Genomic DNA, 22662 nt, shown 5'->3' with positions numbered 1-22662 from the left:
TTACAGCAGCTTAAAACCGAATGTAAACGAACATGCAATGTGTGCATTTCATCTACAGTAATAGCGACACAAAGCTTACTGGGCACAGTAGGAAAGCTTTTCTCACTCCCACACGTTTCTGGAAAGTAAGCCGTATGCCACAGACTTTAATCAGGCCGGGGGCGAGGACGTTAGAATATGTTAGAGGGAATCAGCATTAACAATTTTGGCACTTCGTTTTAAAAACACTTACCCTTAACCCTGTTAACTTGTGATTAATTTGATCCCACAATGGGAGACATTCAGCACTTACTTGCTTATCCGTGTCATCACAACTACAATGACAGCAGTGTGGTAGAAGATAACCAGGTTTCCAGGGAGATGAATGAATGGTTACTAAGTATAGTAACCAGGCCGGATAACTCAAGGCTAAGCATTTAATCAATGTAAGGCATGTTTTGATGAATTTGTTCGCAAGAGAGAAGTATATTTATTAATATGTCCCATTTATTACAACCAGATGAGACCAGGCCTCCGATCACATCTTCCGTCCCCAGTGAAAACTAGCTTGACCTATTATGGGGATTAAAGTAAGTTCTAAATTAAGACCTGTGTTGCTAAGTAACAGTGCAGTGGGGACATGAAAAGGCCTGATTTAGATAGGGATCTGGTTTAAATCTACTACTATGACAGAAAACGAGGTTTAGGTCAGTATTATTTGCACATTGATAACTTTAGGGTTCACATCACATGATAAGAAACAGTAGCAACAATAATAAATACTTTAATAGGATGTAAACATCAGATATTGTAAGTATAAGCTCTATGTACCTAATATACTCTGACCACCCAGGTAAAAAAGTAGTATACTTTAGTGTATTAGAAATATGATTGAAGTACATGAAGTATAAAACAAGTATGCTTCTACTTGTTGTACTTAATTTAAAGAGTATTTAATATGTACTTTTTAAAAGTATACTTCCAAAAAGATATAATTAAGTTCAACTTAACAGTCCAAAAAATAAGTATACTAATTTACCAGTAATTCAATTATCTTTTAAATGTACTTTTTGAAAGTATACTTCAAAAAATATGTAATTAAGTTCAACTTAAGAGTCCAAAAAATAAGTATACTAATTTACCAGTAATTCAATTATCTTTTAAATGTACTTTTTGAAAGTATACTTAAAAAAAGATGTAATTAAGTTCAACTTAAGAGTCCAAAAAATAAGTATACTAATTTACCAGTAATTAAAATATTTTTTAAATGTACTTTTTGAAAGTGTACTTTGTTGTCAATGTATTTTAAATTGTATAGAAGTTTATTTTTTTTAAGTATATTAAATTTGACATACTTAGAGTGACAATTCAATATACTTATGGGAAGTATATTTTTTGGAAATTAATTGTTAATTTACTTTTTTAGCATACTAGGATCTCACTTCATTAGAAGTGTGACTTCTGTACACTTTATACAGTACACTATAAAATAAGTGTATTTTTAGTTGCATATCAGAGTACTTTCATAAAATACGTTAGAATAATAAAATGTAGGCTATACACTGCATGAAAAGAGCTGTATCCAGACAAATACGGATGGGAAATCCCTGCTAAACTTTCGGTTTGCCAGATAAATGAGGCAGAGTGCTTGGAAACGTAATACTCAGAAGTAAACTCGTGAAACATCCAGAAACCTTGTGTATATGGATGTATACTGGTGGAAGTTTCTAGGAATCCTCACAGCTGGTTGTAAGGAGTGCTGGTTGTGAGGTGTGAAGGGTTAATGACAGAGTTGGTGTCTCTATTTTCAAAGCTGGGTGGGGGGTTCAAGGCAAGACATAACATAAAAACATTATATATCTACAAGTGTGTTTACTAAATACATGTATTATTATGCTAATGTAATTTAATTGATAAAGGTTTTTTTATTTAAGAAAATCTGAGCATCACTCAAAATAACTGTCAACATGTTTGTCAACTAAACATGTTTTGTAAACGTTATACATTTTATAAAAATATTTAATATTTTTATTATTGATAAAGTATAAAGAACAAATCAGTGTGAAAACGCAGATTATAAAAAGTACATAAAGTGCCAGCAGAGGATCCAAAATAATGAAAAAAAAAAAAAACATCCAATGCAACTTGGAAATTGTAGTCAAAATACATCTACAGCAGCATGCTAAAGCAGTACCAACGCCAGGGCAAAAGACTCAAATTCCCAGAATGCACCTGCACCCACCCATTCATTCCCACCAATCAGGATCAACGGCATTTTTCAAACCGCTACTGACTCGTTTTCATGCTAAACAGTACGGCTGAGGTAAGTTTGACTTTCATTTACATCGCGCAGATCTGTTCCATATTTGTTCCTATTTTGTTCTTCACTGTGATTATTTTTGTCTTTATGCGAGAAGTGTTTTAATTTAAAGCACACACAGGAAACATTAAGAGTAAGTTATACACTGTAAGTTACACAGTAACGTTAGGAACTTGAACATGCGGTTTTTCAGTGAGCAAAGTAACATGCAAAATGCCTGATAAACGAATCAATTCGATGTTTAAAACTTTAAAAATAAAACGGCAAGATTACTTGTGTTGGAGATGTTCAGCTAACTGTAGCAAATGGCTCTTTCTGCTATTTTAAACGATAACCTTAGACGATTTCTGTTGTTTAAAAGCTCATTGCTGTAGGTAAGTTCTGATAGATGCTGCTTATTTTGCAAGCCTGTTTTAATAGCTTTATTCTGTTTAGTAACCAAGCCAGCTTCACTTTAAGTTTAAGATAAACTAACGTTAGATGTTGTTGTAAAGAAGCTTGGAGTCAAAATATATTTTAAAGTTGTATGATTGTCTTCTTTTTTAATATGATGTCTATCCATGTTTGTGTTTACAGAGGTCATGTACCATGTGGTCGACCTTGCTGACGCTGAAGAGGTTTCTGTGTAAAAATGATGTAAGTTAAGTTTAATCTTTTAATTTAATATTGTTTTAATTCATGCCCATGTCATGCTGGCTACCAGTCAAATATCGCATACAATTAAAAATACTATTAATCACCAATAAAACCTTAAAAGGCCCAGCACCTTCGTATCTTAGAGAATTAATATCAGAATACAATCCAACACGTACACTGCGGTCGCAAAATTCTGGTCTCTTAATTTTCCCTAGAATATCAAAAGTGTCTAAGCTCTGAAATTATTTGCCAACTGGTATCTGTGAATCAGACACAGTCAATCACTTTAAATCTAAAGGGACACTTCACCCATTTGTATTAAGCTTTGTATCTTTAGAACCCCAGTCATGTTTTTGAATGGTCATGCATCATTTCCTGAGACAGGAGAAATACAGATTTCAGTGTTGCACTTCCTTCTTTCAATGATGTAAAAAATTATAATTTTGCATCATTGAAAGAAGGAAGTCCAATATCTTTGTTGAGGTGGTGAGACTACAAACACCCCTTTTTTAGTCAAATAGGCACCAAATTCGAAATGTATGTTACATTTCCACTACAAATATGAGACACTTTCAATAAAGATTAATGTTTCTACAGGTGAAATGCTCCATTAAAGGATAATTCTGGTATTTAACACTTTGAGTCTTATTTCTGGTTTGTTTTGGATGAATTACAGTGATGGACACTGTAATTTTGACAATGGGTCGTGTCTTTTTTTGACTCGTTTAGAAGCGTCTCTTCACTGCTTCAGAGTGGAAGTCAAGGGTCATGCACAAACATGTCATTAAAACAACACTTAACCTTCATTTTCAAAACTGTCCCTTACGAATATTAACCATGGTTTTATTGTGGTAAAAGTGTAGTAACCATGTTTTTTTTGGTCAATTGATTACTATGAGCAAAACCATGGTTTTACTACACTAACCATGGTTTAACTATGGTTTTTGAAAACCATGGTTGTCAAAACCATTGTTATTTTGTGGTAGCTATGGTTTTACTACAGTAACCATGGTTTTTTTGGTCTTAACTGTAGTAAAACCATGGTTAATTTTCGTAAGGTTTCTGTGGTGTTTTATTTGGCATTTTGTAAAATTCCATTGACTTCTCTTGGAAGACTCATTGCTCGCTGATATATCACTCTGCCGCCGGAAATGGAAAAGGGTCTGTTTACATCTGGTTGTAGTTTTTTCGCTCGGTTTCTCTCAAAAGGCTAGCATGAGCAGAGCAACTGTGCCCTCGGAGTAGGGCACAAATTTTTCCCATATTTGATGGCTCAGTGACCAGCCTTAGGTTTGAATTTGAGCTCGATTGTGACTGTCTATACGCTAGACACCAAGTTCCGTTCAGCATCCTTGTTAGGCAAAGTGGTTGTCGCCATCAAGTGGTCAAGAGTGTGCTAACGCTTCAGACTCAAATATAGAGCGGAAGTATATACGTGGTTGTGAGGTGTCTGAAAAAATAGATCCACTATAGCAAATAACACGGATTGAAATCATACATTGCTCTGATATATTTGTTTTTAATCATCAACGAACACCACAAACCACTCTGTGAGTAGCACAGTTTTGAAAATGAACGTTAAGTGTTGTTTTAATGACATGTTTGTGCATGGCCCTTGACTTCCATTCTGAAGCAGTCAAGAGACGCTTCTAAACAAGTTAAAAAGTCAAGACACGACCCATTGTCAAAATTTCAGTGACCATCACTGTAGTTCATCCAAAACAAACCAGAAATGAGACTCAAAGTGTTTAATACCGGAATTATTCTTTAAGACTTTTTTTCTTTAACAAAGCATTCACATAATTTGTCTAGTAAATTATACTTATCTCGCAAAAGTTAGCTTGTACGGAACAAAGCATTCACATAACTCGTCTGGGTAATTTACTAATGCCGCAATAGCTAGCCTGTCTGGAACCGAGCAGATATTAAAACACAACACTGTGTGACACTGCATTACATGTGAATGGCCCCTACGCTAATAGGATTTTGTTTCTCTCTCCCTGTCTCGTCCTCAAACCCGAGGACATTGAGACAAACAGACCAGTTCTGGCTGCCGTGGAGGTCAACACACCACTGATCTACTGGCTGCCCTTCAACGTGATGCCCAGCCGATGCCTGACCACCGACGGAACTAGGGCTGCACGATAAGTCGCATGTGTTTGTCAGGCGCATCTCCTCAGTAATGCCGGTTCCTTGATTAGTATTAAATCGCCATCAGCTGTTTTCAGATGTAGCAGCTTTAACTACACAGAGCCGTAGTTCACTGACAATCGGGGCAATTTCGCATTAATTATCGCGGACGTATCGGCTGCGATATGTATGCGATATGGCCCAGCTTGTCAGGGAACTACGGCTCTGTAGTTAAAGCTGCTCCATCTGAAAACAGCTGATGGCGATTTAATACTAATCAAGGAACCGGCATTACTGAGGAGATGCGCCTGACAAACACATGCGATTTATCGTGCAGCCCTAGACGGAACCCGTTAAATCTCCTTATCCGTTTACATCCCATATATATATATGTGTATATCTTTTCCTCCTAGGACTTTTTGTTCCTCCCTGAGGTTTTTCTCCTAGGGTTTTTTTAACCCCGGGGAGTCAAGCAACATTGGCTTAACTTAGCACCCTCTTGTATACGAGACATTATTAATTTGCTCACTTGTAAAGTTTATTCATAGCCGCTGTATTTTGCTACTTATATTGTCTGTCGATTTTTCTGTTTCCCCTGCTTCTTTTAATGTAAAGCTGCTTTGAAACAACTACAAATTGTGAAAAGCGCTATATAAATAAAATTGAAATTGAAATGTCTCTTTCCTGTTTTACAGATGCAGTGAGGGAGTGATTCCCCAACATCGAGGTGGCAGAGATCCGGGACCTTCTACGGAGGAAGTGCAACAATGCCAGTTACAAGGCCTCCAGTAGTTCAAATCAGAGCTAGATGTCCATATAGTACAAGTTGTTCGCAATTGTTCTCTTCCCGGCATTTCAAAGAAAGTCGACTGTTTAAGGTTCCCCATTTTGCCAATATCTGTTTTGTGTGTTACTTTTGTGTCATTAATAAAGATCCTTTTTTGAAATGCAGTTTGTAATCTGTTTGTGTGCATTTGAACTGAATTGTTATATTATACACTTGTAGTGTAACAGCAATATTCATGCTTAAGTATAACAAAATGGGGATAAAAGTACAAATTAAATATACTTAAAATATAAAAAATACACTATAATAATATTGCACTGAAAGTACGTGTCTATGATGTTTAGGTTATAATTGAAATTCACTTTAAAAACATTATTATTGTCATAGTGGGACACTTTAAAAGCACTAAAAATAGTTAGGAAGTGCATTTGTAGAGCACTTGAAATATTACAGAGGCATACTAAATTAACATAGTTTATACTAATTATAAGTATGATAGCAGTATGCACAAAATGTACTTAAACACAACTATAATTTGTGCTGCAATGGCTTTTTAAGTGTATTTCCATTAAAATTGCAATACAATGCAATTGTACTGTAAGTGTGCTTAATTACTCATAAATCTTGATTTTCAGGAGTGTATTTTAGTGCACTTGAAGTTTAAAAAAAGTTGTTCCATTTTAGCATACTATTTACACTTGAAGTGTAATCAAATAGGTGTTAAGTTGAAGTTAATACATAATTGAGTACACTTAACTATACTTGGATTTGACGAAAATAGTACAAAATCTAGAAAATATACTTAGTACACTTTTTTAAAGTATATTTTTAATAGAATTTTTTTTCACCTGGGCAACATAGCAAAAACTTTGGAAAAGATGTAAGTGCAAAACGTTCAGGAAAGGCAGTGGATATTTACAAACACAATATGAGCAATACTACTAACATCGAAACATTTATGAATCACAGTTTATGAACGGAAGTACACCTTAGGTACCCCAACACTTGAAGGGATAGTTCAACAAAAATAAAAACTTTGTCATTATTTACTAACCCTCGTGTTGTTTGATCCCCCAATGTCTTTCTTTTGCCCAGACCCCAAATGATGATTTTTTTAATCCATTATTAATTAAAGTATTTATTTCAGTGCACAAAATTTTTTAAATGTTTGGGCAGTTTTAGGGTGTTTACTTTTAAATAATGTGTAAATAACAGCAATATCCACAAATAGAAGAGCAAATTTTCTTCAGGACATTAAGGGCCACTTTACAAGAGAACACTCGAGGGTGAAAACGTAAAAATATTTTATTGGATGTGCCTTTCGTTTACACGGCGACTGCGTGTTTGGGGCTTATAAACGCAAAAAAGTAAAACCACCCTCCAGAGTGGAAATCTTAAAAATCAATCTACCGTCGCGTTCCCGTCTAAAGGGTAAAAACGTAATAGCCTGCTCAAGGTGGCTCTCATCGCGTACCCGTTTACGTCACAGGCATACGCCAGCTCAGGAAAAAAACAACAAACATGTTGGATTATTTCCATACGTTGGACCTTCAAGTTGCCATAGTAGCTCTGATAAATATACACAAGTCTTTCCCGCAGTTGTACGAAATATTCACAGCTAGTATTTCTGATCAGAGAAGGCGCATTAATGACCTCCATCAAATTGTTGATGCGCCAATTCGTCGGAGGCAAACCAGATGGCTTTGGACGAGACCTGGGAGAATAAGGAAAAAGGTTGTAGTGTGTCAGTGCTTCACATTGCCACCTAGCCGCCTGGAGTGCATGCTACATCGAATATCACACACTTTTGCGTCACCATATACACGCAGATTCCCCCCTCAAAACGCTAACGCAACACCACTTTTGCGTTTTCTTTTCAGATTGTTTCTGTGTAAATGTAGCCTAACACAGAGTCGAGTTATTTAATTAAAACTTAGGTTCCCTTAAAGGAATAGTCTACCCTTTTGCCATATTAAACTATGTTATTACCTCAACCTAGACGAATTAATACATACCTATCTTTTTTCAATGCGTGCACTGTACAGCGTGTTGTGATTGTGTTAGCATTTAGCCTAGCCCCATTCATTCCTATTGTACCAAAAAAAAGTTTTATTTACTTACTGGTATAACTCCTCATGTAACAGTCTTTAAATAGGGAAAACACGGAAGTGTTTGGTGGGTTCCCTGTTTGGTACCATAGGAATGAATGGGGCTAGGCTAAATGCTAACACATTCACAACACGCTGTACAGTGCACACATTGAAAAAAGATAGGTATGTATTAATTTGTCTAGGTTGAGGTAATAACATAGTTTAATATGGCAAAAGGGAAGACTATTCCTTTAAAGGGACACTCCACTTTTTTTGAAAATAGGCTAATTTTCCAGCTCCCCTAGAGTTAAACATCTGAGTTTTAGCATAGCTTAGCATAATCCATTGAATCTGATTAGACCATTAGCATCGCGCTCAAAAATGACCAAAGAGTTTCAATATTTTTCCTATTTAAGACTTCTGTGGTTACATCGTGTACTAAGATCGACAGATAATTAAAAGTTGCAATTTTCTAGGCCGATAATGGCTAGGAACTATACTCTCATTCTGGCGTATTAATCAAGGAATTGGGTGTGCCATGGGTGCAGCAGGCCCAATGATATTACACAGCGCCTGAAAATAGTCCCCAGCTATTTTTGGGCACTGTGTGATTTTTTTTAATAATTTTATGGTAGTGGATGGTGACCACCTTGGTGAAAGAAATCTGCATTTGCACCATGAAAAAAACAAAGAAAGACATTGGGATCAAAGATAAAGTTTTTGGGTGAACTTTCCCTTTAAAACGAAGATAAAACAAAATGTCTCAAATATACATTGTCATGTTACTGATTGTACTGTAAATGATTAATCAGTGCATGTTGTTCCAAAGAACAAAACATTTATCTTCATAATCGTTCATCAAAATTATGCACCTCTGAAAACTCCTACTTTACAATCCTTATTTCCCTATAGATACAAAATATTTTTTTATTCTTGTTGAACATCCTGTTTAAATTACAGATTTGTCACATTATGAAGGTAGAATTGCTTGCAAACAGTGTTGACTTCATACAATTAAACCGATATGCATGTTAGACATTTAACTCAAAACTCATACGCAGATAAGTCATTGGACGAGTCAACCAATTGCCTATACAGCCCGTATTCATCATCTACAGGCACAATTACAATCACAAATATATGCAAATGTATGCAAAATGAACACTTAAATGCTACAGCAAAGGGTTACCCGGTACAAGAGCACAAAATAACAGATGAATGCGATGAAAAGACGAGCCGACGCTGTAATTATTCAGTCTGACAGCAGCTGTGTTGGCTTCACCACTCTCTGGCCAATACAAGCAGATCGTGTGTTTCTTTCTAATCTCTGCTGTTTTAAGAAAGGGCTCCACAGCTTTCTCTACATCTTGATGGAGTTCTTGCCAGGTGCCGCTTTTCCTGTCAGGGCTGATAAATAGACCAGCATGAGCTGGGAAGCCCACTGGGGAGAGACAAGGCGAGTGCTGACTCAAAACTTGAGCATCATCGCAGCCTAACACTGTTTAAGATGCAGTCACCACATACACTGCAGCAAACACATAACCGTATAGAAACGCATATATGTGACCCTCCCTGCATGTTAAATCCTAACTTTTACTGTTTTTTTATAAAATCGTGCAATATAATATAAAGAACATTCTGTGAAAATATAAACTTGATATCTTTAAAATTTATTAATTAGGGTCATTTCGGCAATTAAAGTAAAATGAAATCAAAGACTGAAATGTCCCAAATCTCAGGCAGGGTCACATATGTGTGACGTAATGGGTTAACCAGGCACATTGTCATGCATTTTAAATGCAGTAAATGAACAAAAATTAAATGTTGTAATTGCATCTTTCAGCTGAACTTCAATGCAATGCAATGATTCAAGCATTTTACAGGCATTTTTGTATGCTTTCAACATAAAGAAGTATGCTGTCAAACAACAGCACAAAAGAAAGCGGATGTGAATTAATAGTAAATCTTTCATTCTGAGTGAGATCCATTCGACTTCATTTGAATGTCGCTAGAAAAAAACATGACACGTTCTTACAAAGGGCACTGATATCTACAGCACAGTGGCTTTGAAAATGGCCATCAATCTGTTGATGTTAATGAAACGTGTGTTGAATCTCAATGCTCAGAAAAAATGGCCAAACGATGATCCCTAGCTGTCACTGGGGCGTACCCTTGCAAAAAGTACACATTTGCACCTAAAGATGTCATATTAGTACCTCAAAGGGACATATTGGTACCAAATGTATAAATATCTGTTAGGACCTTTGCTACAGGCCTAGGGACAATTTTATGACCAATTTTTCACCAAAGTGCAAAAATATATTTCTGCATCCCCATGGCATTTCAGTAGTTCTCAATTGGTTTTACTGGTTGATTTAATTTTAAAAATGAAATGCACTAATCGTATGTTTTGCATGAGCTTTGATAATAAAATGATTGTTATTTACATTGGGTGCAATTATGCAAAATTCTGTAAATGTCTTTGCATTTGAGCAATAATATCACCTTGGTTATATACAAATATGCTTTGCATTGTCTACACCGTCTTTGGAAAGTCATTTTGAATCATGAACCCTCTGTAAAATAACTTTAAAGAATTAGTCCATTTTCTTAAAAAAAATCCAGATAATTTATTCACCACGATGTCATCCAAAATGTTGATGTCTTTCTTTGTTCAGTCAAGAAGAAATTATGTTTTTTGAGGAAAACATTCCAGGATTTTTCTCATTTTAATGGACTTTAATGGACCCCAACACTTAACAGTTTAAATGCAGTTTCAAATTGCAGTTTCAAAGGACTCTAAACGATCCCAAATGAGGCATAAGGGTCTTATCTAGCGAGACGATTGTCATTTTTTGGCAACTTCTCGTCTTCATTCAGTCCTGTGACGCGCCAGCGCAACCTCATGTAATATGTCATCACGTCAAGAGGTCACGGATGACGTATCGAAACTGCGCCCCAGTGTTTACAAGTGTGGAGAAAGAGGACCGTTCCGCATTCTTGTATGTGGAATGATACTAATTAATGTTTGTGTGTCAGTTTATTGTTTAAAGTGGTCCGCAAATGTGCGTTTCATATATGTAACACGTGACCTTTCCACGTCATTACGCAATTACCTGAGGTTGCGCTGGCTCGTAACACAGCTGGAGGAAGAAGAGAAGTTGTGGTTTAAAGTGCATATTTTGTATTTTTATTTTATATCGTTTCGCTAGATAAGACATCGTTTGGGATCATTTAGAGTCCTTTGAAACTCTAATTTTAAACTGCATTAAAAAATTTAAGTGTTGGGGTCCATTAAAGTCCATTGAAATGAGAAAAATCCTGGAATGTTTTCCTCAAAAACATAATTTCTTCTCGACTGAACAAAGAAAAACATCAACATTTTGGATGACATGGTGGTGAGTAAATTATCTGGATTTTTTTTAAGAAAATGGACTAATCCTTTAAAACTATAAGATCCATCTTGTAGTGTTCTTCAAACTTCAGCTTGGTCCACAGTCTAGGAGTCATTAGCTACGACTGATATCTATTGGAGTCTATACTTCACAGTCAAAAATTTTTGTTTGATAAACCGAAGATCCCAAACCTGACGGTTCTCAAAAGTGCCAAGTCAAATAAGCTGTAGGTGTTTGTCGAAATACAATGAAGAACCTCACAATACACAAACCTCAGTGGTGGGATGGTGGCTCTTTATACAAAAAATCCCACCACAAGGGGGCGATATAGTAATGGCATGAGATGAGCCTACACCGAGCTCTCATCTGGCTGGATGTCATCCAGCTGCGTATGCTTCCTTTTTTCAAGGATCCTGTTGAGTTCCTCTGTAAACGAGTGGCACAGTGGCGACGTCATCCCCGAGTCAGTCTGATTCAGGAGCATGTAGCTGTTCCCATTCATTTTTCTCAGCATGCTGGGCAGGGTGGATGAAAGTCCGTTGGCATACTCTGAAGAGGGCAGGGGTGGGGGCATCGGGAGAGGCGGGGCAGCTGGAGGCTCCTTACTCGGCGAGGACTGAATGTCTACCGGCACGATCTGCAAAAACTCCCCGTCCCGTGACACGGCTCTGCTCCGTCCCTCCGGTCTGCCGTTGCAGTGGCTCGAAAGTGTTTCGAGCTCAAAGTGCGAGCTTCTCTTTCTTTCTAAAGAAAGCCCTTGCTGGGAATACTTTCTGGCATTTGAAATCCGTGCACTGAAGCTGACATACAGCAGGACCACCGTCAAAACCAGACAAAGCCCACCGAGAACAGCCACTAGAGAAATATACATAGCTTCCATGTGACTGTAAGTTTGAAATTCTGGCCCAGAAGGCAAAGGGGCAGGCGGGGGGGAAAGGAGCTTCTCGACGGGAGCGCCGGAATGGCTTGGAGTCGGTACGGTTGCAGTGGTAAAGAAACTTTCAGGAAGAGCTGTTGGGCTTTGTGACAGATGTGATGCGGGGGGCGACACGACGGGTTGCACTCTCACCACATAACTGCGAACGGGAACCCAGATGCCGTTTTCTACCGCGTAGCAGCGGTAGTGCCCGCTCTGCTGTCCTTGGGCCCCAATAATGAGGAGGCCGTCTGTGCCGGTGCGGTAGCCGAAATCCACGGCGTATCCCTGCAACTGCTGACCGTTCAGTGTCCATCGAGGAGAGGCCAGGTTTGAACGAATCTCACACTGCAAGAGCACATCATCTCCAGCCATCACCACACGTGTCCGGTGCGTGACAAAACCTGGTGATATATGAGACACATCAATACTCTAATAAAAAATAACCTAACTAGGTTGCTCAAAAACACTTTTCATGAATACACACCATCACTTGTAATATTTGTACAGCCTCTACTTCCCATTTGTACATCCTGGATTAGGCTGGACCTAAAAACAGACAAAAGCACAGTTAAACTTACTAAAGCCTTAAAGGTATAGTTCACCAAAAATAATGTCCAAACTCGTAAGACCTCCGTTCATCTTTGGAACACAGTTTAAGATGTTTTAGATTTAGTCCGAGAGCTTTTTGACCCTTCATTGAAAATCCAATGTCCAGAAAGGTAATGAAAACATCATCAATGTAGTCCATGTGACATCAGTGGGTCAGTTAGAATGTGTTGAAGCATCGGAAATACATTTTGGTCCAAAAATAACAAATATTGACTTTATTCAGCATTGTCTTCTCTTCCAAGTCTGATGTGAAGTGCATGCGCGAGACTAAAGTCACGTGACTGCAGTGACGCGGATTCTCAGACATGTTTGCAAAGGTTTTTTTTCGAACTTACAGCGTGCGTCTCCCTTAGACTGTAAACGAAGCTCGGGCACACAAAAAAAAAAAAACAGTTGGGGCGCACCAGATAACACGTTAGCCGCGTTGTACATCATCCGCGTCACTGCAGTCACGTGACTTTAGTCTCGCGTAAACACTTCACAACAAACGCGGAAGAGAAGACAATGCTGAATAAAGACGTAATCTTTTTAATTTTCGTACCAAAATGTATTTTCGATGCTTCAACACATTCTAACTGACCCACTGATGTCACATGGACTACTTTTTTCTGATGTTTTATTACCTTTCTAGACATGGACAGTATACCGTACATAGATTTTCAATGGAGGGTCAAAAAGCTTTCAGACTAAATATAAAACATCTTAAACTGTGTTCCCGAAGATGAACGGAGGTCTTTAGAGTTCGGAATGACATGAGGGTGAGTCATTAATGACATTATTTTCATTTTTGGGTGAACTATCCCTTTAAACTGAAATATGGAAGAGAAACTACATTAAATGAATAACACAAAGGATCCTAAATTACCTAATTAATTTATTAAAATATTTATTAAGAATATAATAACGTTTGCTTTTACCTGTTAGGATAGAATGATACCTCTGCACACACTCTTCCATCCCATCCACAGAGCGGGTCTCTCGCGAACACACAGTCAAAACAAGAAGTGTACCGTTCACAAGATGATAGCGGTACCTGCACCAGTCCAGAGGGGGCGCTCACGTAGATACTTTCCTAATAAACACAAGTGGACATCATTGTATCCATTTGCATTTCCATTTGCAGCTATTGTGCAAGGTGCATTGTGGGTCACCTGTCTTTGTGATATAACCAGGTTGTTGATTGGTTGTTTTTCCTCGAACAGCTGAAGCTCATCAATAATGTGCACATGGTCTCTTATCTTTACAGCCCTGTGTAACCAGCCCTCATCTGGAGACAAACACAAGCACTTATCCTTAGGACATCTACATACTTTTATAATGTATAAAAATAATATTTAAGCAAGGCTTTATAAAGAAAAGCACCTGTTCCAATGAAGAGCATGTCATAGATGCGTCCATCCAAACCCATAACCCGATGAACAGTAATTTTGGTATAATCTACACTTTTCTGGAACAGAAGAGGCCGTCCTCCCACCGGCTGGATTTGTCTGGACATTAAAGGGTGTTTTCGAGCAAAATTCAGCACGTTGTCTGGAAGATCCCGAGAGGAATTTATGAGAAGTCCTCGATGCTGGTCGGTGATACACTGAAGACAAAGAAAGGAACTGTTATGTAACTATATTTATAGCAGTGAAATATTATGCATGAATTATATGGCATCTATATGTCCCTAGGTTGACTAAATTATATACATACACAACACAACATCTACTAGAACCATGATTTTTAACAGTGGGTAGGAAAAGAGGTTCCTGGCGATACTTTGAAAATAGTAAAAGATTAAGATGACTAATGGTTTTACTAATATCTGTTGTATGAGGAAAAAATGTGTCATGTTTGATAAATGTGCCGGATTACAGTGTGATTTTGATTTGAAGCCGAGGATTCTCACCGAACCAGGTCTCGGATCTGGAACGTTTCCAGCGTACTCCTTCCATTTGGAGTCCTGCAGCTCCATGTAAGGTCCATCAAAAGCTGCCTGGACATCTCTGAGGGAATACTGACACACTGCGGACATTTTAACATTTCTCCTAACAGTGAGAATAAGAGGGAGATGTTTTAGCATTATCCCCAAAAAGCTTTACATTTTTTAAAGGAAAACCCTACTTTCATAATAAAATTTGTTAATGTCTTTCTTTGATTAGTCAAGGAGAAAGGAGGAAAATATTCCGTAGTGGACCTCAACAGTTCACTGCAGCTTCAAAGAGTTCTAAACGATCCCAACCAAGGCATAATGCTGCATTTACACCAACCGTGTTTCAGGCGTCAAAATAGCATCTACTGTGCCTAGTTTGCCGCTTGAACAGTCTGAATGCATTTGCGCATGTAGAGCGAAGTAGATGCGTGGAAAAAGCAAGATGCCTGATGTTGATTGTGCATTTATCGAGAGAGTTACCAGTTTGTATTTGGTAACCTTACTATAGGGGGAAAATAAACGGCGATAAACGTCACGTGACTCAAAAGTGAAATGTGTATTACAACTTACCTGGTTATGCCCAATGTCCTCACTGACACTCTTCCAAGCGAGGTCCTTTTTATTCATGTCTCCTCGATAGAAATAAGAACTTGTGTCGTATAGATCGTATATGCGGACAATATCAAGCCTTCATGCTGAATGAGTGACTTCGGGCGGGGCTGCCACCACAGCAGCAAGCAGGCTTCTGATTGGTAAACGCGGCGTGAAATTCCGCCGAAGTTCAAATTTTTCAACTCGGGCATCAGCCACAAATTCGCATGAACCGCAAAATGCACAAAAAGCACTATTCGCGCACAGCGCTCAATTTGCACCTTCCACACTGCGCCAAACGCCTCATCTGCGCCGCGGGACCTCCAGATGCGTGTCAACGCGTCTTCACATTGACTTAACATTGAAATCACTCGAGCTTCACGGTTCTACCGCGGTTGGTGTAAACGCAGCATAAGGGTCTTATCTAGCGAAACGATCGTCATTTTTGCAAAAAAAGTACTTTTTAACCACAAATTCTGGAAAATCCTGGAACATTTTCCTCAAAAAACTTCTTTTTGACTAAAGAAAGAAAGACATAAACATCTTTGATGACATGGGGGTGAGTAAATTGTTTGTCTTTTTTATGAAAGTGGAGTAATCCTTTAAAGCAGACAAATATAACATTTACAACAATGTCCTTACAATAGATATCTATATTCAAAATGTTGGATATACCAAGACTGAGCACTCCTAATCCTATGAATAGGGGAAATGCAATATGGCCGCTCTGGCCACAGAGGTCCCGCCTTTATTAATTGATAAGCCATAAGTTCATAATAAAATACGTGAGAAAACTCTTGTTAAGACTTAGTATTTTAAATGCCTGTCTCTAAATCTGTATCCCAGTAGAAATGTCTACACCAAAAGGGATTTAAGCGAGCCATGAGTGATCAGGGTTTGATATAGGGGTGTAATACAGAAACATCCTAACTGAAATATTCTATTTTATCTGTTTAGTAACCATGATCATTTCAGTATGGATACCATTTAGAAAACTGAACTTGTCTGATCTTAACTTAGGATTTAAGTTTCTGTTACGTGGTCCCTAGACCCCAACTGAATCTGCAGACATTTAAAGGACAATTTGATGCAGCATGACTCTGCATACCCCCCTCTCTCTCCCTCTCGCTCATTTTTCGATTTCACCAAGACAAGTCAAATACTGGCCCAGTGCCTTGTGTTATATTGTGTGTGTCAGTCCAATAGGGACATGCAGTGCCCTCCATAAGTATTGGGACAGTAAAGACAAAATTGCTCTGTTTGCTGTGGAGACAAAAAAAATTGTAAGATGAATGTGAGGCAAAAATACAGAAAAATAAAACGTGACATTCTGTACTTTGGTCTCATATTTACCTTTTAATGTTTAGACATTTATTGACTCCAAAGCAAACAGAGCAATTTTGCCTTTATTGCCCCAATATTTATGAAGGACACTGTAAGCATTTGGAAATAAGTAGAGATGTTCTGATACATTTCCCATAATATACTTTTTAGGCAAACAACCTCTAAAAATGAAGATTACATACAGTCACATGCTAGCAGATTAATGTTACTTCTGTTCATATCCCGTTTAATGAGACGGCTGAGAACATCTTTACTCTCTGATAACCGGCCAAACTGAACATTGACATGATAGGATTCAAAATTTTGGCATTACCTGCATACCAAAAACTGTTAAGGTCTCAAAAGTCAGCGAATTTTACAGTATTCACATGGTTACATGATGATTAAATACGTACCTCAATGTCACTTTATTAAGTGCCTTAAAGGAATATTCCATTTTCTTAAAAGAAAAATCCAGATAATTTACTCACCACCATGTCATCCAAAATGTTGATGTCTTTCTTTGTTCAGTCGAGAAGAAATTATGTTTTTTGAGGAAAACATTGCAGGATTTTTCTCATTTTAATGGACTTTAATAGAGCCCAACATTTAATACTTAACACTTAACAGTTTCAAAGAGTTTCAAAAATGACAATCGTTTTGCTAGATAAGACCCTTATGCCTCGTTTGGGATTGTTTATAGTCCTTTGAAACTCTGTTGAAAAAAAACGTTAAGTGTTGAGGTAAGTATTAAATGTTGGGCTCTATTAAAGTCCATTAAAATGAGAAAAATCCTGCAATGTTTTCCTCAAAAAATATAATTTCTTCTCGACTGAACAAAGAAAGACATCAACATTTTGGATGACATGGTGGTGAGTAAATTATCTGGATTTTTCTTTTAAGAAAATGGACTAATCCTTTAACCTCTTCAACCCTGAGGACCCTGTCCCGGGTCCAAAATTTCGTATTTTGACTTAATATAAAAGATTCTTTTAATATTTAATGCTCCGTCATGGACCCCAGTAACACATATGAGATACTGTTTGAAAGCTTAGAGTCTCTACTTTCTGCAGATATGCATCACTTTGACATATCTTTTACTGTAAGAAAGTTATTTACACTTAATTTACACTATCACCCCCCCAATATTTTTTGATATCATATAATATTCACATATTTCATATTTTTCAAAAATGACAAACATGGGCAAGTCTTATATCAAATGAAAGCTCTCACTCTCAGGAATAAGGCTACAGCATTATTTTTGTTCTAATATCAACACATATCCAACAATCATCGAATGAATAATAAGGTAAAAAATGGTCTTTTGTAAACATATGTGAAACTTGAGTGTGAACTGCCTCAGATAGCACATATAGCCACAAATGATACACCATCTTTTATTTTAGGTCCTACTCTAAACAATGAGTCCATTCATAGCATTTTCTTTGGTTGTTTGCATAATTAATCCCTAGCTTTTTATTATATGTGCAAAACAAAAAATTTATATTTTTATGAAAAATGTATTTCCGCACCCTTCAGTAAAATAAGAATATCTTTTGAATGCGACATGATAAAGAGTTCATTCTTTTTTTGGGTGTTTACTGTCTGCTGCTGCTAACAACCAGAACTGTCTGCAGTCTGCTAGAGCATCCAGAACCAGAGTTATACACTATCAAATACAGTGTTTACAACATAAAAAATAAAATTTGGTGTTTCATCATATGAAAAACAACATAAATAACAATATTTGTCACAAACAGCAGCTTTTTATGTAACTTCAAAGGGTTTTCTTTAAAATGATATAAAGAAATTGCATTTATTCCACTGTATGTGGTTATGGTAGCACTTCAAATGTTTTTTGGCAGAAATTGTACACCACAAGCGTATTATTCCTCCCATCAGTTGGAGTAAAATAACTTTTGCATATATTATGATAGAGAAAAAATTCCTTTTTCCTCTGTAAGCTGACAATTGCTGGAATCAAACAAAACTGTCTGCAGGGACCTGAGATACCCAGGACCAGAGTTATAAACTTTCAAATAAAAACGTTAGAAAAAAAACATAAAAAGCGCCTATTTATTTTTGTGTTTATTAGAGGCCTGACATCACATACAACCATGTTTAGCACTTTCAACAGTGTTTTATGTAATTTCAAAGGGTTTCCTGTAAAATGATACCAAACTTTTGTATGTAAACCTCTGCATGTGGGTATGGGAAGCTTTTGAAATTGGGTAGGCCAAATCCAGGCGAAAATCCCCAAAATAGTAAATGGAAAAAGTAAATTTTCTCACCATTCAAATCCAAAAACGCCATAAAAGATGGTGTCGTGTATGTCGGCAGCTTCGACGACGTGAACGCTGCGTAGGACGTTTAGCTGAAGCTCATAGTCAGAAATCGAACACACCAGTCTGGCCTTCAGAAAGGACGTCCATTTTCTCTGTAGAGTCCTCTGACCTCCAATGTCACCCTGAGAAGGGGAAACATGACAGATGGACAAAACTGATGATGTGATCTCTTTTCTTGGACAACAACAAACACACGGATAGTAGGCAACTGTTTACTTCCTGAGCCTGTTGACGTGGACACAACAGCCATTATCATAATTCCGCCCATGCTTCTAACTCACAGCCTGTAAGTAGTCTATGTTTTCATATTTAAAGAATTTACTACTGACCAGACATGGGGACTTGTGACTTGGACTCGAGTCGACTCGAGTCGCTATTTTTGTGACTTGTGACTTGACTTGACAAAAAATAAAATACTTGAGACTTGACTCGGACTTGGAAGTTAAAGACTCGGGACTTGACTTGACTTGAGAACTGATGACTTGAATGACTTGAGTGTTAATCACATCATGTTTTCAGTTTGAATATAAAATATATAAATTTATTAAAAAAATAAAGTTGACCCAGCTGGAGCGCAGGCTGAGAATGGTGTTGTCATGACTGAATCACGACACTATCATCAGTCATGCCCTCTCGTACCTTACGCACACCACGCCCACTTAGATCAGACATCAACATGTCAGCCGGAGGGGTACGGAGGGTCATCGCTTTTGGCTTCAACAAGATGGCAAAAGACGAACAGTGCGTTGCAAGACATGCAATTTTAAAATCACGGACAGCCAGACAACAACCTCCAATTTCGTTCGTCATTTAAAGAGCCATTATGCCCAGTAAGTGCTTATCAATTTGTTAATATCTGGTTAGTTGGTAGTTAGCTAATGTAATAATAGCTAATGTAGCCCTCATCATACCGTGTTGGGGACAAATGTGGGCAAAATAATTTTGATTTATTTTTTAAAATACTTATTTTTATTTTTTAATACTTCTTTTTCAAGTTTGCCACCTGAACACACATACAGAGAAAAATTACTTGATTCTACAATGTTAGGGGCGGTTCACATGTCGTGTCTTTTGCGCGCTCAAGTTCGTTATTTCAAATTTAGGCACGCGAACGAAAGAGGTGCGACGCGCTCGTTTTTTCTGGGCGCATGTTTGAGAGAGAGAGAGAGAGAGAGAGAGAGAGAGAGAGAGTGTCTGTGTGCGAGAGAGAGAGAGGGGAGAAATGTAACAAAGTTTAATGTTGTACGTAAACTGTGTTTGAGAGAGAGGGAGGTGTTCAGAGGGGGGTCTGTTGGATGTTAAGCTGTTATTTGTTTTACAGTATGGACTCAATGTGGAAAATTTCAAACACGGTTGGCAGAAGTGAAAAATAAATAATTTATGAAGTTACAATTTTGTTTGATTCCATGATGTATTTTATTGAACATGAGTTTTTACAATGCAAATCCAAATTATTGTAATTTACTGATAGTTACTTACTGTATATCTTGTCACTTTATTAAGATCAGATTCTGCAGGTAAAATTAAAATAATAAGGTGACTTGACTTGGACTTGACTTGACATAGCCTGTGACTCGACTTGACTTGACTTGCCCAAGAAAAAAAATACTTGGGACTTACTTGAGACTTGAAGGTTCAGACTTGAGACTTACTTGAGACTTGCACATGTGTGACTTGGTCCCATCTCTGCTACTGACTACTTAAACCATGATTCAAACGCAAGTTTTGAGCAGTGCAGTGTAGCTCTTGTTGTTTGTCATTTCTATGATCACAAATGCAGACACAGTTTTATGTTTAAGTATCCTTACTCTACAAATCTGTTACGTCCTACTCAAGCCATGCTGGCAAAGTTGATCGATAAGCTTTGGTCATCTGCATTTTCTGGATCAGATTCGGCTCATATTGATAAGGTAGTAAAGACGATATTAACTCCTGTCAGGATTGCATTGAGAGCTAATCTTCCAAATACGGTGAGGAGCGTCACATTTACGACTGATGTCAGAGGTATTCAAGCCAATCGTACTGGTTAGCTGGCCAATCGGAGGACACAGCGCTTTTCAGAACGATGAGCTTTGTACAAAATCAATGCATTTCAGGGAGGCAGGGCTTAGAGCAGGAGTGGGGAACCCTGGGTCCTGGAGGGCCACTGTCCTGCAGAGTTTAGTTCCAGCCCTAATCAAACACACCTGAATTTCATTTCCAAGTAATCCAGAAGACTTCAATTTTATTTTTCAGGTGTGTTTTTAATTAGGGTTGGAACTAAACTCTGCAGGACAGTGGCCCTCCAGGACCAGGGTTCCCCACCCCTGGCTTAGAGAAACAACAATGTATGGTATGTAAAAAATTATATGTTTTTGAACCATAAACCACAAGAACACATTGTAATATACCAAATATACAAAATAATGTTGTTTTTAGCAATGTAATAGTTTTTCTTTTAAGGAATAGTTTACCTAAATATGAAAATTCCCTCATAATTTTCTCACCCTCATGCCATCCCAGATGTATATGATTTCTTCAGTGGAGTCATTTGAATTTCTTTAACATCGGATGTTTTTTGGAGTTTTGCCATGTTAAAGAAAATACCATGATGGCAATTTAATAAAGCAATAAGACCCAAGAAGCAGTGGGTTACCAGTGCATTTTATAACAGCTAAGGGGCGTTGTTAGGCACAACACAAAGCGGAGTACCTAAAACCCCCTTAGCTGTTATAAAATGCACTGTAACACCACTGCTTCGCGGGGCTTATTGCTTTTATAAAACGGTTACTTCATATGCATAGCAGAATTTCATAAAATAAAATACAAATAAGTCGATATTACTCTTCCGCCAAACAAAGTAGTTCCTCAGAATCAAGTGTGGCTGCAACAGAGTGCTTGGAAGCATGCTTAACTCTTTTCCATTAAGCATTTTTTTTTTAAGTTTCCCCCCAGTTTTAGTTTAATGCCTTCCAGAAAAATGATCTTCTTTAAATAAACATAAAATATATTAAACAGACGCTCCGCTTAAAAAAAAAGTGAGATAATTCCATTTTTGTGAAGAACTTTTTAAAGAGATCAGATTCAGAGCCTGATCAAAACTTACACTGTTTTTAGTGTTGAGTGAATGTGACAGTGTAAGATCGCCACCTAGTGGATAAAAGCGGAAATATGGATTTGAGGTAGAAACTCCTCAGGGAGTGTTTTCTCTTTATTGACAAGATGACTCAACAATATTTATTGTCATTTATCTGAATATCGCCATTAATTGTGCAACTGTAGAAAAATAAAAATTATGAAGACTGTAGTGTTTATTTTCATAAATCAGTACGTAGCAACGTATTTTATCACAGCTTAGAACGCGTTTCAACCAACAGAATGAAGAACCAGAACGGAGCGTTTTATAATATATTATTTGATGAAGAAATACATCTGGGATGGCATGAGGATGAGTAAATTCTGAGTGAATTTTCATACTATTCCTTTAAAATGTCCAATTATGATTATGTATATATATGTATAATATATGCATCACACAGGAAGTGTCAAATCAGAGGTACAAATAATCATGTTTTCATAATCTGATGTATTTCTACCAGGTTCAACACTTAACCCGAGGGCTTTTAGCATAATTCACATAT

At 37.4% G+C, this 22662-nt stretch overlaps 1 protein-coding gene and 1 long non-coding RNA gene across 2 annotated transcripts in view; both read right to left on the bottom strand.

The window, feature by feature from the left end:
* Positions 1 to 747: 747 nt before the first annotated feature.
* Positions 748 to 10620, bottom strand: LOC141282384 (uncharacterized). The gene is made up of 2 exons (XR_012336989.1): positions 6701 to 10620; positions 748 to 820 (listed from the first exon to the last, which is right to left on the bottom strand). It is a non-coding gene; the product is annotated as an uncharacterized lncRNA (long non-coding RNA).
* Positions 10621 to 11344: 724 nt separating this feature from the next.
* Positions 11345 to 22662, bottom strand: part of sema4gb (sema domain, immunoglobulin domain (Ig), transmembrane domain (TM) and short cytoplasmic domain, (semaphorin) 4Gb) — a 30516-nt gene continuing 19198 nt past the window's right edge. Inside the window, exons 9-15 of the mRNA XM_065262504.2 lie at positions 18989 to 19164; positions 14757 to 14895; positions 14228 to 14450; positions 14017 to 14132; positions 13783 to 13937; positions 12741 to 12802; positions 11345 to 12657 (exon numbers count right to left, since the gene is read on the bottom strand). Coding sequence (XP_065118576.2) covers positions 11687 to 12657; positions 12741 to 12802; positions 13783 to 13937; positions 14017 to 14132; positions 14228 to 14450; positions 14757 to 14895; positions 18989 to 19164 — 1842 coding nt within the window. The 3' untranslated portion in view covers positions 11345 to 11686. The remainder of the gene's footprint in view (positions 12658 to 12740; positions 12803 to 13782; positions 13938 to 14016; positions 14133 to 14227; positions 14451 to 14756; positions 14896 to 18988; positions 19165 to 22662) is intronic.

This window comes from Paramisgurnus dabryanus, chromosome 1 (genome assembly GCF_030506205.2).
Source record: "Paramisgurnus dabryanus chromosome 1, PD_genome_1.1, whole genome shotgun sequence".
Classification (NCBI taxonomy): Eukaryota; Metazoa; Chordata; class Actinopteri; order Cypriniformes; family Cobitidae; genus Paramisgurnus; species Paramisgurnus dabryanus.
The sequence above is the reverse complement of the archived record's forward strand: the minus strand, read 5'-3'. Positions and strand labels throughout refer to the sequence as shown.